The 17502-nt window shown below is 36.0% G+C and overlaps 1 protein-coding gene across 10 annotated transcripts in view; it reads left to right on the forward strand.

The window, feature by feature from the left end:
- PER2 (period circadian regulator 2) overlaps positions 1–16998 on the forward strand; it is a 50377-nt gene extending 33379 nt beyond the window's left edge. For 8 of the 10 annotated variants that reach the window (XM_041126638.1, XM_041126637.1, XM_041126641.1 and 5 more), the window contains 14 exons: positions 81–187; positions 815–968; positions 1408–1516; positions 1888–2043; positions 3479–3575; positions 4321–4477; positions 4560–4687; positions 6297–6470; positions 6724–6984; positions 8332–9179; positions 11676–11874; positions 12414–12606; positions 14265–14415; positions 15541–16998. In XM_041126638.1, coding sequence (XP_040982572.1) covers positions 81–187; positions 815–968; positions 1408–1516; positions 1888–2043; positions 3479–3575; positions 4321–4477; positions 4560–4687; positions 6297–6470; positions 6724–6984; positions 8332–9179; positions 11676–11874; positions 12414–12606; positions 14265–14415; positions 15541–15690 — 2884 coding nt within the window. In that variant the 3' untranslated portion in view covers positions 15691–16998. The remainder of the gene's footprint in view (positions 1–80; positions 188–814; positions 969–1407; positions 1517–1887; positions 2044–3478; positions 3576–4320; positions 4478–4559; positions 4688–6296; positions 6471–6723; positions 6985–8331; positions 9180–11675; positions 11875–12413; positions 12607–14264; positions 14416–15540) is intronic. The other 2 variants (XM_041126639.1, XM_041126640.1) reach the window with 2 other exon arrangements.
- Positions 16999–17502: the final 504 nt, after the last annotated feature.

The following is a 17502-nucleotide window of genomic DNA, read 5'->3' on the forward strand; positions in this document are numbered from 1 at the left end:
TAAAATGGAAACATTTTAAAGATCAAATATACATTTATTCCACTTGATTTTTATTTTTTTTCCTTGTTTTTCTTTTCTAGAGCAGTACCTCTGTTGGGATACCTACCTCAGGACTTAATAGGAACACCAGTCTTGGTGCATCTTCACCCAAATGACAGACCCTTAATGTTAGCAATTCACAAAAAAAGTATGTAATCTCCTACTGTGGCAGAAATAGATAATATTTTTTTTCTAAAAGTTAATGATGACTACAAAGACCTCAGCAAGTAGGAGGTGAAAATTAATTGTGACTATGAATTTTTCTGCAAGTAAATACTGAACCCTTTACTCTACAACTTGATTCTTAATGGAAATAGATGAAAATGAGAAATCACTCGATTTCATGTTTGATACAAAGCATATGTGTCTGCTGTAAACAAATTGTCTGTAAATGAGTATTTCGTACATAAAGAATATTTTCTTGAGAATGCAATGATAGAAGTTGTCATATTTTAAATGCTAGTCTTTCTTATTTCATAGAGAAGAAAATAAGAGCCATTCTGGCAATGTTAATTTGTTAAGCTTTGAAAATGTAAAGCTGTTTCTTCAGTCATCTTTAGTTTGTGTTCTGAAGGTGATTTTCTTGGTATAGTCCAATAAACTATGAAAGTCTGCTTGTTCTGGTAGCCCAGCATTTCTAAATGTATAGCCGTATCTGGTATTTGTTCCTTCAAATACCATTTTTCTCCTTTGCAATTCACTGTAAACCCCTGAATCATTAAGTAGAATTGTGCAAATACTGATGTGGAGTTTCTTTTTGAATTGTTTATTACAGTACTTCAGTATGGAGGACAGCCTTTTGACTATTCACCAATCAGGTTTTGCACTAGAAATGGAGATTATATAACCATGGACACTAGCTGGTCCAGTTTCATCAACCCTTGGAGTCGAAAGGTTTCATTTATTATTGGAAGACACAAAGTTAGGACGTAAGTCAATAAACAGTTGTGACTTTAAGATTTTTTTTTTTATTAATTTTTTAAAAATTTTTATTTTCCCTCCCCTCAGGTTTACATAGTGATCCTTAAGAAAGACATAAGGATTTTTGGGGCGGGGGGGGGGGGGGGGGTGTTGGAAATCACACATACAAATAGCTTCCTTCTTAAATTTGGGTTTTGTGATGTAGTAACTTCTTTAAAAAGAAATTTGAAGTCCTTCAAATTCTGCCAGTACTGTCAAGAGTTGCTTCAGAAGAGGGAAGCCATGCTCAAAGTGAGTAAGGGTGTGTATTTAATCAGATTCAAAGGTCGTAGATGCAATAGAATAAGCATCAGATTACTATATATAGATGGTAAATTGAAGTTGTGATCCCTCTGTGATCGAAGTACTTGCATTTGTAATGAGCTGGGATATGCTTGGTTTATGCAGGGGTCCCTTAAATGAAGATGTCTTTGCCGCTCCCAACTATACAGAGGATAGAATTCTTCATCCCAGTGTTCAGGAAATCACTGAGCAAATATATCGACTATTATTGCAGGTACAGCATGTGCTTTAATGTTACCCTTTTCATTTCCCACTGAAGAAAGGGCATTTATCGTTGTGTGACGTTTTGTTTAGCTGTCTACTACTGTACTGGAATTTTTGGCTACAATCCTAGAGATTACTTACACTCATGATTACCAGACAAGACTTACTGAAGTATGTTAAAGCTCCAGTTGATATTTTAAAAACTTCATGCAGCTATGGAGTCCTCACAAAAAAAAAAAAAAAAAAAACAAACAAACCCAAACCAAAACTAAAATAAATCCTTTTTTCTTCATATGGAATTACTGGTAGCAATTTCAGTTTTGTTTAAAGCTGGTGTGCTGAGATATGTGTGTAGATATCTAATTTTGATGTTGTTAACAGCCTGTGCACAACAGTGGATCCAGCGGATATGGAAGTCTAGGTAGCAATGGTTCCCATGAGCACTTAATGAGTGTGGCATCCTCCAGTGACAGCACAGGAAATAATAATGAAGACACTCATAAGGATAAGCCAGTAGGTTTGGTTTCTCTTATTCAAGTATGTGGCACAAAACAAATTAGTAAAAGTGGGGTTTTTTTACTTTTAGCATAACTCTTTCAAATTAGGGATGGAAGAAAGTATAAGGAAAAAGTCATATTTCTTTTTTAACATGGAAAAAATCTTTCTGTGTAGGGGAATAAACATTTCTGGTGTAGATGAAGTCTCAGGGTACTGAAGCACAGTTATAGGCGTGGAATTCTGTATAAAGAATTTAAACCTGTACGGTGTGTTAACTTATTCTAATGTCTATTACATGTTATATGCTGTGTTTCTGGGAAAGCCATCTGGATATTTGAAAGCAGTTTCTTTTGGGAGAGGAAAGTCTGTAATTACTGTTTTCGCAAATGAAACTAAGATGATAAAATGCAGTAATATCTGCTTGACCTTGATCACTTTTTACGTTGCAAAAATATAGTATATAATACGGAATGGAATAAAATAAAAAAATTTTTTGAGCTTAAAACTTAACTGTAGATTGGGCCATTTGCAACACCTAGTTGCTAGTGAGATGTAACTTTTAAAATTCCATTAGTCTGAACAATACAGCAGTGTTAAATTTGTGCCTGTGCTTAATAGAACTATTCCATAGGCAATGTAAACCAGACAGAGAGTAATGTACTGAATGTGGATGCAGTCAAAGGAACTGCACCTTTCAACATCTCTAGTCATTTTGGCTTTCCTGTTGTTCTTCCCAAATTTGTTGTAGCTCACTGAGATGCATTTAATTCTGAAAGCCAAAATTTTCCTTTACTTAGTTATGTTTTTTCAATAGGCTAATTCTCCCAAATCTGATTTCTGCTTCTGTGATGAGGCATGGCAGACTGCTGCTCTTGCCGAGGTGGTCACTTTCCTGGCTTACAGTCCTTAAAACACTAGTGGCTTAAGCAGATAAAGTCTCTGGATTCTTTTTTTTAACAGATAACTTATTATATTTCAGAGCTATGCAGAAAAGTAATGTTTAAGGAGATCTTGGTTTTGAGGGGAATAAGTATTTATTTTTCCTTTACTATTTCCACAGGTAGTGAAGACTCTTATGGTATAATTCTATAACATCCTGTCAGCGCTTGGTTAAACTTCTAGCACAAAAAGTTCTCAGTCTTAGCAGCAATGTTTTGTTTACCAAATGATACTGGGTTTTTTTCTGAAGTCTTCTTCATAATGCATCTTCATATTTTCCTATCCAAGTCATTCAACTGTATTAAACAAAACAGAGTAATTGCGTACAAAATCATACTTCAAATTTCCTATCTTTCCAATTCCCCAAATTCTGCTGCTGTACAATAAAATTCTATGCATCAGGATTTCTCCTGTGATCAGACTAATTGTAAGATAGAGATTAACTAAGGTTAGATTTAGTTTACTGAGAAATCACTGTGCATGATGTTTTATGTCAGAATTTTGTAATAACTCTTTTTTAATGACCTGCTTTCAGGAGGTTTGTCAAGATGCCTGTAAGGTCAAAAATAAAGGACAGCGTATTTTCACTGACAATAAAGCAAAACTGGAATATAAGAGAGAACCTTTTGCAGGTAGGATGTTAGCAAGTTAAGTATATTAGTCTATTGCGCTGGTGCCTCGTATAATATGACAGTAGGATTTTTTCTAGTTTAGTTCTAATCAATGCATAAAGACAGCATTTTTATCAATTAAAATTATATTGTCCTGTGTCTCTCATCTGTGTTCAGGAAAATACTGTGTTCAGCTATGTCTGAATTGATAATGGTAAAACACACAGTTAAGGCATGTCCTAAAGGTGTTGAAGTACCTTAATTGTAGCTCATGTTTTTATCCAAGTCAAACGTCTTCTGTTAGGTGGAGGAAAATGTTATGAATGTTGTCTTTCCTGTTTGCATTGTAACCTCAGGAATTTTTAAGTTGATAAATCAAAATCTTACTAATCAGATTTAAATTCTGCATATGTTAGTAGCTTATTCATCTAATAATTTGTTATAATTTATGGGCACTAGAGTTGTCCTCATACTGAGTGTGTTTCAACTCTAATGATATCTATTCTCTTACAGCCATAATATCTATTCCCTTTGGATCCATATGTGTCAACCTAACTAAACTTCACACCTCCAAGAATCCATAAGGACAGGAAAATATTTACACAATGTTCATCTATTAGCGTGCAAACATTTTACTTGCTTTACAGTGGTTAGCTTGTGACCTGTTAAGAAATGTGTATAAATGAGAACTTCTACTGTTGCTTTTACGTGAATTTGCAAGGATTTAATGCCATGATTGCATAATAGCAGTATCTCTTTTTGACAGAAAAACAAAATGGTCCTGGTGGTCAGGTGAAAGATGTAGTGGGAAAGGATACTGCAGTAACAGCTGCTCCTAAAAATGTGACTACTGAAGAGTTGGCTTGGAAAGAACAACCTGTATATTCTTATCAACAGATTAGCTGTTTAGACAGTGTCATCAGGTAAGCAACTAGTGTTGAAATTACTTTTGACCTCTAGACTTAAGACTTGCATATCTAATATTGTTAAATCATTGTACTTTAGGTACTTGGAGAGTTGTAATGTGCCTGGTACAGCAAAAAGAAAATGTGAACCTTCATCAAGTGTTGCATCACTGAATTCTGGAGTTCATGAACAAAAACCAGCTGATAATGCTCTACAGCCTTTGGGAGGTATCTCTACATCACGGCTTTTTCTTGATTGATTTTTGCTAGCAGCCGCTTGGATGTTACCTCTTTGTAGAGTAATGACAAGTATAGCTTAGGCATGACCTCATAGCCATTTTCTCAGTGTTAGATGTTTGGTGATCTAACTTTTATCATGAAAATCTTCCCTACAATCAGAATACTGAGTAGTTGATTGAATATCTGGATTGTAGATGCAATAAGCTTGCTTATACTGTACAAAATACAGCAGGATTTTGAGTTTTAGGACTTGAATAATTATCAAATGTAAAAAATTTGTTTCGCAGTTGGGACTTGTAGGAACAACCAGCTGAAGAACCTGGCAGCTAATTAATTGGAACAAAAATACACATATTACACTTCTGTTTCTTCTTTGTGGACGTTTAAAAAAAAAAAAAAAAAAGGAACAAGAGAGGGTAAAATGCAGCATCAGACTGGTCTATGTCATATGAGGCACAAGAACCCATTTGAAAGGAATGTCCAGCCATGAAAATAAACAATGGGGATTACTGAGCATAGTTATCTAAAGTCTGCTGTAGGTAAAAACATTAACTTAATTTATTAGGACTCAAGGATAGCGTTTGATGTGGTCCCTGTCTGGATGGGGAGCTAAAGTGAAGAATGTAACTGTTTGGTTAGTACAAGAATTGTGAGATTGGTAAAGAACCGTACATAAATGAGATACTTGCTGATTCAACCTTGTCATTTTATGAGGCTGAAGGGGAAGTGTCTAGTAGAGTTTCCCCAAAACTGGTCTTGGGAATGATCTTGTCTATATTTCCTTTTGATGAGCTTCAAAAAGAAGTTCTAATGCAGCTTTTAGAATCAAATTAGAAGGTATCAGTATACATAGGAACAAAGTGTCCTGTAGAAGAAATTGGAATGCCTTGAGAACTAGAGAGGAAGAAATTGTGGAACTAGCATCATGCAATTAGGAACACAATTTCTGCTGTCATTTAGAGTCTGTGCAGTTTTAGTTGACAGGAGAAGATTTGGTTCACTAGCTTTTTGGTGCAGTGATGACTGAGAACAATGAAGCCACCAGCATACTCTAGTCAGGAAAAAGGCAGACTTTAGGTATTAAACATATGTTATGGCAAGTATTCCTACTAGAGAAGGAATGTTTTAATGTTGTTTTACAAGGCAGTGGTATGACCTCTGCTGGATTATTGTGTATAGCTTTCAGGTGAGAGAATTTAAATAGGTGGATGCTCAGAGCAAGGCTGTTAGGATAACCAGCTAATGACAGAGATTAGTGTACAACAATATGGGAGCTGGATGGGAGCTTAGGCTGGAAGAGGCTAGAAACTTTCTTCCAAAATTGTACCTTGAAAGGAGAGTGAAGACCAGGAAAGAGCAAAAAGTCCTTAATTGAGAAGATTTGGTTTGACTGTATGTGAAAGTAGAGGATTGGATGTGGTTGCTCAGAAGTCATTCCATTCCTAAAATGTTCTTGGTGGAATGCATAAAGTAAAATGTTCTTTTTGTGTCTTGACAAGCACAGTTTAGCCTCTACTGTTTTGCAACCCTAGAAATGTGTAACTTGCGTTTGGTCTTGTTAATGTTCAGTAAACTACAACTTTATTTCTTTTAATAGATCCTGCTGTATTGAAGGCATCTGGTAAATCAAATGGTACCCCAGTGGTTGGTGCTCACTTAACATCTTTGGCTTTACCTGGCAAGCCTGAAAGTGTTGTGTCTCTCACTAGTCAGTGCAGCTACAGTAGCACCATAGTTCATGTTGGAGACAAAAAACCACAACCTGAATTAGGTATGATTTTTGCTAATAAATTTTCTTCAAAATGGTGATTGCTAGCAAGTTTAAACTTCAGACGTGAGCAGCTAGTATCTGCTTGTGACTGACACTTTCTTACAGCTAAAATGTTCCTGTGGAAATGGAATAAATAGGGACAGAGTTTGTATTTTAAACTTACAGCAAAATTATTACAGAATTGTAATAGTTTAAAAATGCATGGACAGAGCTTTTTTTACTTCATCTTATTTTTCTCCTCCTATTTCTGTAGAAATGATAGAAGATGGTCCAAGTGGAGCAGAACTCTTAGATGGCCAACTTCTTGCCCCTCCATCTAGCTCTGCGCATGTAAATCAAGAAAAGGAGCCGTTTAAAAAACTGGGACTTACAAAGGAAGTCCTTGCAGTGCATACGCAAAAAGAGGAGCAGAGCTTTTTGAATAAGTTTAAAGAAATCAAGAGATTTAATATTTTTCAGTCCCACTGCAATTACTACTTACAAGATAAACCAAAAGGACGGCCTGGTGAACGTGGTATGGCAATAGTTTTCACGATACAGCTTGTATTTATGTAGGAAGTAAATCCTGTTGAGAGCACGTTTCCATTTTTAGCTGTTGTGGGGCCACTGTGAATAGTGACAGTTGCACAGTATTTTTAATGTCCACAGAAAAATTTCTTTCTGCTAAATCTTGCTTGAATATTGAGAGTGGAATATAGCTTTTAATGTAATAACTGACATTTTAGTAACTAATGTTTTGATTTTTATCTGTTCACTATACTATTACTGTCATGCATCTACTTTCAAGGGACAAAATTCATGCTTTAGCGTGTTTGCTTTACTGTATCTATGCTTGTATTCCCTTGCTTCTCTTCTGTCTTTCCATTCTTTATTTTTTTTTTTCAGGTTTCTGATTTTGTTTTGTTTCCAGCCCCTTTGCTTTACATCCAGTTTCCCCCATTCCACTATTGTGTAATCAGTGAAACAATCTGATCATTGGTTGCCTTTAATAGTGTGATCAGTGGGATGGAAATGGCACAGACTAGCAGTAATGGTGAGATTGTTCTGTTTATTCGGACTAGAACTCCAGATGGCATTTTCAGAAGTGCTTGATACTGATCTGACTTTGTTCCCATTTCAGTCCTGACATGGAACAGAAGTCAGACACTGCTAAGCATTTTTTTGCAAATTCTTATCTTACATTTTTTTATTTAAATAGTTATGCAGGTCCTTGATTTAGGAAACCTGTTCTGGAGCCCTTTAGTCCCCTTGCATTCTTTATACTTGATAAATTTCAGCCTATCTAAATAAGCTTTAGACAACCTAAAAGTTTGAGCAGCTTTTAGTGCCAGAAGATATTTTATGGATTTCCTCATGTCTGTAATCAGATGAACTGACAGCCTTCACATAGGAAAGAGTAGCTTGGTGCAGATTTCTCCTAAAATAAGGTTGTAAAGGTAGCATGCTTTTTCCCCTCCCTCATCTTTTCAATTATGGACCTGCATGACCTTAACTCTCTAGAAATGCTTTCAGTCGTGTCCCATACTGCATTTGCTGTAATAGCTGGAGTAATTGTAAGTTTGTCCCTCTGTGAGCCACTGTTTTGCAACTTTGTGCCCTTTGCTTGACACACATTTGAGCCTGATTTGATCCACTGCTGCTGTCTTTCCTTCCATGGTGTGTCAGCATGGTTTTCATTGCCCAGTTAGCTCAGCTCTTGTGATAGAGGTAAAAGTGAACCTGACTCCTTCCCAAATGCTTCAGTTTGGGTAGGCTAAGTCCAGAACTGCGGTTTTGAGCAACTTCTAGGGATGGCAACGTGAAAGGGATCCATCAGATTGCAAGTAGGATCCTTTCTGATTTTTTTCTTTTCTTTTTTTAGGTGGCCGTGCACAGAGAAATGGCACTTCTGGAATGGATCAGCCTTGGAAGAAAAGTGGAAAGAACAGGAAATCAAAGCGCATTAAACCACAGGAGTCTTCGGACAGTACAACTTCTGGAACTAAATTCCCCCATCGGTTCCCTCTTCAAGGTTTAAATACTACTGCTTGGTCGCCATCAGACACTTCACAAACGAGCTATTCAGCAATGTCTTTTCCCACGGTTATGCCTGCATATCCACTTCCTGTTTTTCCAGCAGCAGGGACTGTGCCACCAGCTCCTGAGACTTCACTCTCTGGTTTTAATCAGTTGCCAGACTCTGGAAATACTTGCCCTGTGCAACCATCCCAGTTCTCTGCTCCCCTCATGACACCTGTCGTAGCTCTTGTGCTTCCCAACTATGTCTACCCAGAGATGAACAATAACTTACCACAAACACTGTACCACAGCCAACCCAACTTCCCTGCCCATTCCACTTTCTCTTCACAGACAGTATTTCCAACACAGCCACCATTCACTACACCCAGCCCTTTCCCACAACAGGCGTTTTTTCCAGCACAGCCATTCCATTATAATCCACCAGCAGAGAGTGAAAAGGTTCCTGTCACAGAGCCACGAAATGAGCCATCCCGTTCCTGCACTCCGCAGTCAGTGGGTCCTCAAGACCAGGCTTCACCACCTCTATTCCAGTCAAGGTGCAGTTCTCCTCTGAATCTTCTCCAGTTAGAAGAAACCACAAAAACTGCTGAAAGTGGAGCTCCTGCGGGTTTACGTGGAGCTTTAAGTGAGGAAGGAGCCATAGGCAAAATCATGACAACTGATCGCTGTAATGGAAAGGGATCCTTACCAGTAAGTATGCTGATGGGTTTTGATTTATTTGTTTTTTTTTAATTAAAGTTTTCACATTCTTGAACATACATTAAGTTGCTAATAAGTAGAAATGCCTAAAATGGATCCTTCCCCCCCCCCCCCCCAGCTGTTTTCCTGTCTCTGCTACACTGTTTTCAATCCTTTCACTTGTGGGACCTATTTTTTAATGATATATAGTAATCAGTGAATATAATGCCAGGAGATGGACTCACTATTGTAGTTAGTAAATTCATACTTCAGCAGACTGAATAAAACATGAAATCCAATCATTAGAATAGTCTTAACCTTTAAAAAGTAAAACCACCTTGCTGCTGTTCTTCTAAAGTTACACTAGGAAGCTTGGAAATACATCCTGAAATAGTTTTGTTCCCCCTTTTTTTAAAAAGGTACGAATATGGATAAGCCCATTGTAAAGCACTGAAATAGATTTAAAATAATACGAGCACTTTATTTTTAGCAAAAAGTTTTGGGCTAGTGAATTTGTGTGGAGGGGGAAACAATCTATAAATGGTCTGAAAGAAGCTGATTTAAAATAAAATCACATCTTTTTTTACAAACAAGCAGCCAAAGTAAAGGAAGAATGAATTATTGCTTGCAGACCATAACTTTAGTTTTGTTTTATTTGGTGCACTAAAAGTGTGATGAGCTATTTGGTTAACTTCAGGTTTTTTTATTTCTTGGCTCATTCACATTTGATGAATCAGTTCAACAAATAACCTTGCAGAAACTTCAGATGGAGTAATATGTCCATAAAGGTTTTATGACAGAAATATGTAGACTAATATTAGTGTTTTCTAAGGGCACCATAGTGTATCTTTGTAAATGCTGAGTCACTGATGGGATGGAGTTGCAACCTAAACCTTTTAGACTGGCTCCTTCATCCCTTGTGCTTTTCTTGTGCTGTGGTTTGTAACTGGTCTCTGCATCTAATGGTGCAGTTATAAAGTAGAACTTGTGGGTTCACGGCTGATAAAAGGAAAGCAGGCATTGGAAAGGGTGGCTTTTACTTTTAGGCCTATCTGAGATCTAAACTACTGTAAGTAATCAGTAAAAAGTATTGTTAGTGTTGATGCTAGCAGCTGATTAGATTACTTTCTTTGTGCAGTGAGTCATAAGCAAGTATGTACATTAGAAGCCATAAAGGAGGACGAGGAAGGAAAAACTTCTGAAAATGCTTGTTCCCTATACTGTGGGGAACATTTAGATCTCCATGTTAAACTTTTATCCCTGGTTAGTTTCCAGATGATTTATTTTATCTAAAGTTCTTGATATTGATCCTTAAGGGGGACAAATGGAGGGAGAACAGAGACAAATGGATTTTGTTACATCTATGTTTTTCTAGAGAAACTCCCAGACTTGATTGATACAGTGCAAAAACTTGTCACATTCTGTTATTACATGCTTGTTATCTCATGATCTTGAGAACAAATACATTTGGTTTTCATTAGAAAAAATTCTCTATCACACTAGTTGTGCAAATGCCACTTATGGAGTGGTTTTCAGGGATATATGCATCCAGTGCTGTATTTGGGCTAAGGTATTCTGTGTGCTGTATAACATCTCTGAAATCTTATGTCTATAAGGAATTCCGAATTGTGCTATGGTATAACAGTGCCATCTGTGACAGTCTGTAACTTACAGCATGCTCTGAAATGCCTCTGCTGGATTAAAAGAAGCTTGATAACAAAACTTAATAGTAACAATTTTCCTGGCAAATTCTTTTGAATTTCCTTGAACTGTTAGTTCCTGTTATTTAGAAACCTGAAAAATGTAACTTTCTGTAATTTCCTCATCACTTACTGGAAAATGAGGACAATATGGGCATTTGTTCAGGAACGTGTTAAGGATAAAGCTAGTTCTTTCCATTATTATGTATTTTGCTAAGTTCTCTCAACCTTAGTTTCTAATATTTAATCTTCAAACTGACTTGCAGTGAGGTTTTGCTTATGTTAGAAATCAGCGTAGTTAATACTCTTTCCCTTAAAAACCTACAAATAAATTATCTTGCCTAGGAAGCTTGCATCTGGGAACACCTTCTTCCTTCTCATCATGCATTGAGAGTAGTAACAGTGATGGACAGTTGATCCAAATCTCTTTGAGGTAGATTATAGTAGGAGCAGCTGCTAGTGTGTCTTAGGTGGCTTGGGTAAATTCTGACTTGTCCGGGACAGTAGGAACTGTCAAAACTGAATAGCAAATACCTTCCTTACCTCCTCACTAAACTGTATCTTTTTTTAAAGAGGAATTGAATTGAAATCTCAATCTCACTGAAGGACCACTTGCCTGCCTATCAGTCCACTTCATTATTCCTCAGTTGGTCTTGCCGTGTGTTATGGGTGGTTGTCTGTCTTTGAATAACTGTGTAAACATATTAGTATATAAAGTGAAATGGATTAATACTAAATAGCCTTGTTTTTTGGGTTTGCTTTTGGGTTTTTTCATTTTATTTTTTCTCCATCCCCTCCTTATTACTAGGTTGAATCTCCAATGGATGCTCAAAATAGTGATGCACTCTCCATGTCCAGTGTCCTGCTTGATATTTTACTTCAAGAAGATGCATGTTCAGGCACTGGTTCAGCTTCTTCGGGGAGTGGTGTATCTGCAGCTGCTGAGTCTCTGGGGTCTGGCTCCAATGGCTGTGGCATGTCAGGCAGCAGAACAGGTAACACTGGCAGTGAGTACCCTCTTAGCATTTTAGAAGAGTTGGAGTGTGAGGTATTGCAAACACCATTTGAACATCAAGTGCTTTATGTAAAAATCTTTATTGTCTTTAATCCTCATTGCATAGTTTATTCTTGCTTTCTTTTAAATAATGATTACATAACATGAAATTTTTTTCTATTGTGCTTGATTTACAGTATAGAGTCTTTTTTAAGTGTACGTAAAATAGCCATTAAGGTATATGTAGGTATGACAGAATAATGAAGAGAAAATACTGTATTCCTTCATATTTCATTTCAGAGTTTTTAATTTAAGTTTTAATTTTAAGCTAATTATTCTGTTGAAATTTAATGGAGTCTTAGCTTAAGAATTTAAGTTTTAAAAATATAATACAATTACTTAGGAGGGGAAGTTCCCTCTGCTGAAAAAAATGAAATAAAATAGTGGTTTATTTATACTTTCAGTTCTCTTTAATCTTCTCTATTTTCAAAAGCATTCAGATACTCTATGTATTTGACAATTTATAATGAAACTTTAAATTTCTTTTTAAAGGTAGTAGTGAAACTAGTCATACCAGCAAATACTTCGGGAGTATTGATTCCTCAGAAAATCATCATAAAACCAAAATGAAGGCAGAAATGGAAGAAAGTGAGCACTTCATTAAATATGTCCTTCAGGATCCTATATGGCTTTTGATGGCAAACACAGATGACACTGTTATGATGACTTACCAGATACCTTCACGGTAATTCCAATGTCATAGTCCTTCATGAACTGTGTGTATGTTGGGGGGAGCAGGGTATACAGAAGGAAAGATACATACGAATCTCTGCCTCAATAGAAGTAAATTGGTTTTAATGTGTAGCTCAGTGTCAAGAATAATTCTTGCTTCCTTTATCTCTTGTGTTCTACGCAAGAAGTTCTCAAAAAGTAAAAATTATTTGATTAGGCTTACCTGTATCAATTACCCGAGTTGAAATTAGCTGTGTGTATTTTTTGAAGTTGTTTTACAGTTAGTGATTTGTAACTACTTGGCTAGAAATCCTTGTAGTCTGGTTAATAGGTCCTGGCAAGTATGCTTAGATCTAATGGTGGTCTGTAGCATGGAAAATCTGTACTCCCCAGCTGTTGTCCTTGAGATGCCACATTCAGTGGCACGCTGCTTTCTCTGCCTTGTGGTTTTTATCCCTGGGTTGTTAAGTTCCACATGTTTGTTCTTCTCCCTAAATTCCCACTCAAATAGGACAGGGAAGTAAAAGGTAAAAATCCTAAGGTTTCTGTTAGAAAAAACTTTATTTAAAAAAAAAAAAAATTCCCTTCTTCAATAGCAAAGAGCAGATAGAGGGGGAGAGGGGGTGACAAGTCTGCAGATTAAAAAAAAAATCTTGCTTATATTTCTTAGGAGCAGTGAATGGTATTTTGAAAGGAATAGGAAGTTTCAGTAAAGACAAGCCTTTTGAAAGGGAGGGAAAACAAGCTTTCAAAATACAGAAGCACAGGGATGATGGGGGAAAAATACAGAATACATTGTAAGAACTTCAGAATTTTTCCCTAGATTTAAAAATACCTTGGCATTTCTTAGGTTTTTGTAGCCTGAAGTGTTGACAACTATAGATGGGAATTCCAGTAGACTGTAAGAGTAGCAAAGCCTGCCAAGGAGAACATAGTAGAAAACAGGATTTTATGTTAAGAAGAGTTAAGCTTGCTGTCAGAGTGTGATGCCCAAGAAGAGAAGTGTAAAGCCAACCTGTTCTTCGGTGTGCTGTAAGGGACAGATATAGTACTGGGTTTCTTGGAACTTGCTTTCTATTGTCATCTTTTATAGAGGTATACAGCTTGTAAATGTTTGGTGTGGTGTGGATTTTTTTAAAAGTTTCTGAATCAAGGTGGGGCATTGTGGGGAGAGGGAACTTTGGCTGCTGAAATAGAGCAGTGTTTTCTAAATCTCTCCCTCTCAGTCCTGAAGCTTAATCCATTCATGATGACCTTCTTAAACACACCTTACTACTTCTGCTTTAGTATCTTGTATGTGCATCTAGTGTCTGGTTTGGGTTGTCCTCCCAGTAAAGGGGAACTTGGAACTTACTGCAGCAGCAGCAGCAGAGGAAAACTGACATTCTTGGTGATTTCACCAGTGGTGCTGCCTGAATAGCTCTAAGAAAAGTGTTTTCAGTGATGGGACTTGAAAAGACAGTGAGCCAGCAGAGATGCATTAAAGTTGTCTGTAAATGCAGAAAGCTGTTGAAATAACCACACTTAATTTTCTTCCAATATAAGATGTGTAAGCTTAACATTCCAGACAAAAACAGTCTTTAAAAATGTTAGTATTTGACTGTGTAACCTTATATAGGCATAAAGCCCAGAAACTGTTGACGCTCAATTTCTAAATACATTTTATTTTAGAGATTTGGAAACAGTTTTAAAAGAAGATAAGCAGAAATTAAAGCAAATGCAGAAACTACAGCCAAAATTTACAGAAGAACAAAAAAGAGAGCTTATTGAAGTTCATCCATGGATCCAGCAAGGTGGACTGCCAAAAACTGTTGCTAATTCTGTAAGTTTAAATGAATTAGTTACTTTTGCATGTATAACAGTGCTTAAATTATTAGCTGCCTGTGTTAGACTCTTCCATTCCTGTTGTTATGAAAGCTTGGTCAATTATGCAGAGAAAAAAATTAATTCAAATGTCCATGCAGTTGTTTCTGGCTTGATTTAATTTACCATAAGTCTTCTTTCCAATGGGAGAGTTAGTGGTGAACACAGTATAAGAAATTTCCTTCCTATTTTTAAATTTCTGTGTATCTGTTTGAAATCCTTTATCAACAGAGCCAGAAACTTCACTACATAAAAATCTCTATTTTTTTTGTGCAGAAATTTATGCCCATTGCTTTCTAGAAAGTACAAAAATAATGGGAGCACCCTATTCCTTTTTTCTATCAGACTTCTCATGCAGGATCATCTCTTGCCTTGATTCTATAAGTGGATTAATGGCTTGAAAAGCAAAAAAGAAACCAAAACAAAACAAAGCATCCTTGCAGTTTTATTTGTTGTCTGTGTATTTTACTTATTCACTCACAAATGCCTGATTGCATTCTCTTTTCCCTAAGCTTTCCATCATTTGTAGCTGTTTTGCACATAAGTTATCAAATGCAGGGGCTCTCTTTGCACATGAGTATTTCAAAAGTCAGTGTAACAGAATTGCAGTGGAATCCTAATCCTGATGTTAACGTTACTGGCACTTTAATATTATAGCATCCAACTTGTGTTAGTGTACAGTTGCTTCAGTCTCTTAAGTATTGCAACTGACATGAACATATTACTGCAGGGTTAGCAACCAAATGGAAGAAAAGGTGATTGGAAGTGCATGTAAAATGTCAGCATTAAAAATGATCTATGACATAAGTGCTTCCAGTAGAGTTCTCAAGTACTTGTATTGATTTACTACTCATTATAAAATGATTGTGTGTGGGAAAGTTGGGGAGTGGAATATATCTGGTAGTTGCAGCACAGATGTAAAGGTTCCCTTGGAATCGGAGATCGCATGCTAATAGGCTGTTGGTAGGAAAAACTTTTTTTTAATTTGACTTACAAATAATAATATTGTTTCTATATAATTTTAATTAATTCTTAATTTAAGTATCATAATATTAATAAATTATTATTCTATAATATTTTTTAGGAATGTATTTTTTGTGAGGACAATATACAAAGCAATTTTTATACATCATATGATGAAGAAATCCATGAAATGGACCTTAATGAAATGATTGAAGACAATGGGGAAAACAACTTGGTTTCCCTGAGTCAAGTCAATGAAGAACAAACATAGCCTTTGAGCCTGTTTTCACAGCTGCTTCAAAACTACAGTGATGATCCATAAAGGTTTTAATCTTGTATCCAGCAAGACGAATCCAGTTCATAAAAACAAATGTGTTTTTTCTTGCTCTAGAAGAGTCATTTGTGAATGAATCTCTTTTTAAATGGTGGCAATCTCTTCCCAGTAAGGACATTGTTGAAGATGGTGTAGCTTTTCTTTAAAAAAGAAAGACTCCTATTTTGCACTTACATGCCTCAAGTATTTATAAACTATAGAAATGTTCATTGATGCCTACTGTTTTTTGTAGAGTGGGTTAATGAGTACTGAAAATCCCCTTACGTACAGACAGTTCTTCAAGTCTCCTTTTGGTAATGATTCAGCGTTATAAATTGTTCTAGCAGTTTTGCTTAGTGGCTCTTTAGCATTGTTCTTAATATTTGAAGTGGTCCAGCATAGTAGAAGAAATAACCTTCAAGCAAATAAATTCACACTTGCCCTTCTCATACCAGTTGATCCCATCCTCTTTGTTTCCTATAGTTTTGAATGTAGGAACCTTTTTTCTCTAAGAAATGTTGAACTGATTTTGTTAGGTGGTCTTGGGTTAAAATACTTATGTGAATGTGTAAGAAGGTATAGATGAGTGCTGACAACTTTGTAGCCTTTTATTTAAATGGACACTGCAATACTATGAACTGTTTATTACCTTGAAGCATCATTTATGAGAATTTATACACAAGAAATCTTTATGCTTAAAGATTTAAAAAACTAAGACCACAGAGGATGACTGTATGCTCCAGTGACAGTTAGACAAAGCTTGGTATAACTTTAACCTTTATTTCTGATTTGTTCTGTTGGAGGTTGGCCATCAGTTTTTCCTGTGTGGCTAAACAAATATCAAACTTGTATGTGGCAAGAAAGGATTAGACACTTCTTGTCATTTGAAGATCTTATAAAAAATAATTGATTTTGAGAATAGCATTGACTTTCACTATATTTGAATTGCATAGTCTAAAACTTAGCGTGGCTGGAATCCTTTGCTGTCAAGGATTTAATTTCAATGCCTCTGAGATTGTGTTGACTTGAATATGTGTACTTTATATTCTTGTGCTGTTTATACATGTTGGATGTGGGAAGAGAACACAAAAGAGCAACTTTAATATGTTGGTTAGTTAAAGGACGTTTAGTTGCAATATTGCTAGATGTCAGCTGTAGGTCTTGGGGTGAAAAATGTATGGAGAAATTCAATTAACTTTGATATGTTTGTCTTAAAATATTTTTCATGGAAAGCATTTTCTTTGTTATTAGGATAACATTTCTATTCACTGAAATTTAAGGTTATTTTCATTCTATAAAAATATTTCTCTTTGCATATAAAGAGGATGTAAAGGTAGATCTGACACCACCAAAAACATGCAGAAGTGACTGGTATTTGCTTAGTGGAAGAAATAATTTGTGTAAAGTAATTAGTTATTAATTGGACAGTGTCATGAGGAAATTTGCATTGGAGACAGGTTCTGCAGATAGCAGAGTGTGTGAACTTGTGAAACAAGTAGAATAACCATTTAAAAAATAAGTATCTGGAACGTAGTGTGAAACACTACCCAGCAAGATCTGATTCCTGTCTTTAATAGTTTAGCAAGGTCAAACTTAAATATATGTAAATATAAACTGAATGAGAGATTTTAAAATGTTGCTGTTCAAGTCAAATGTATTAAATGTTTTAATCATAAATGAAACAGTGCAGCTATACCAACATATTAAAAATATTCCATTTTTACATGTAAACAGAAATAATTTTAATTGGACCAGGGTTTGGGAAAAATA

Source organism: Aquila chrysaetos, chromosome 10 (genome assembly GCF_900496995.4).
Source record: "Aquila chrysaetos chrysaetos chromosome 10, bAquChr1.4, whole genome shotgun sequence".
NCBI classification, from domain to species: Eukaryota; Metazoa; Chordata; class Aves; order Accipitriformes; family Accipitridae; genus Aquila; species Aquila chrysaetos.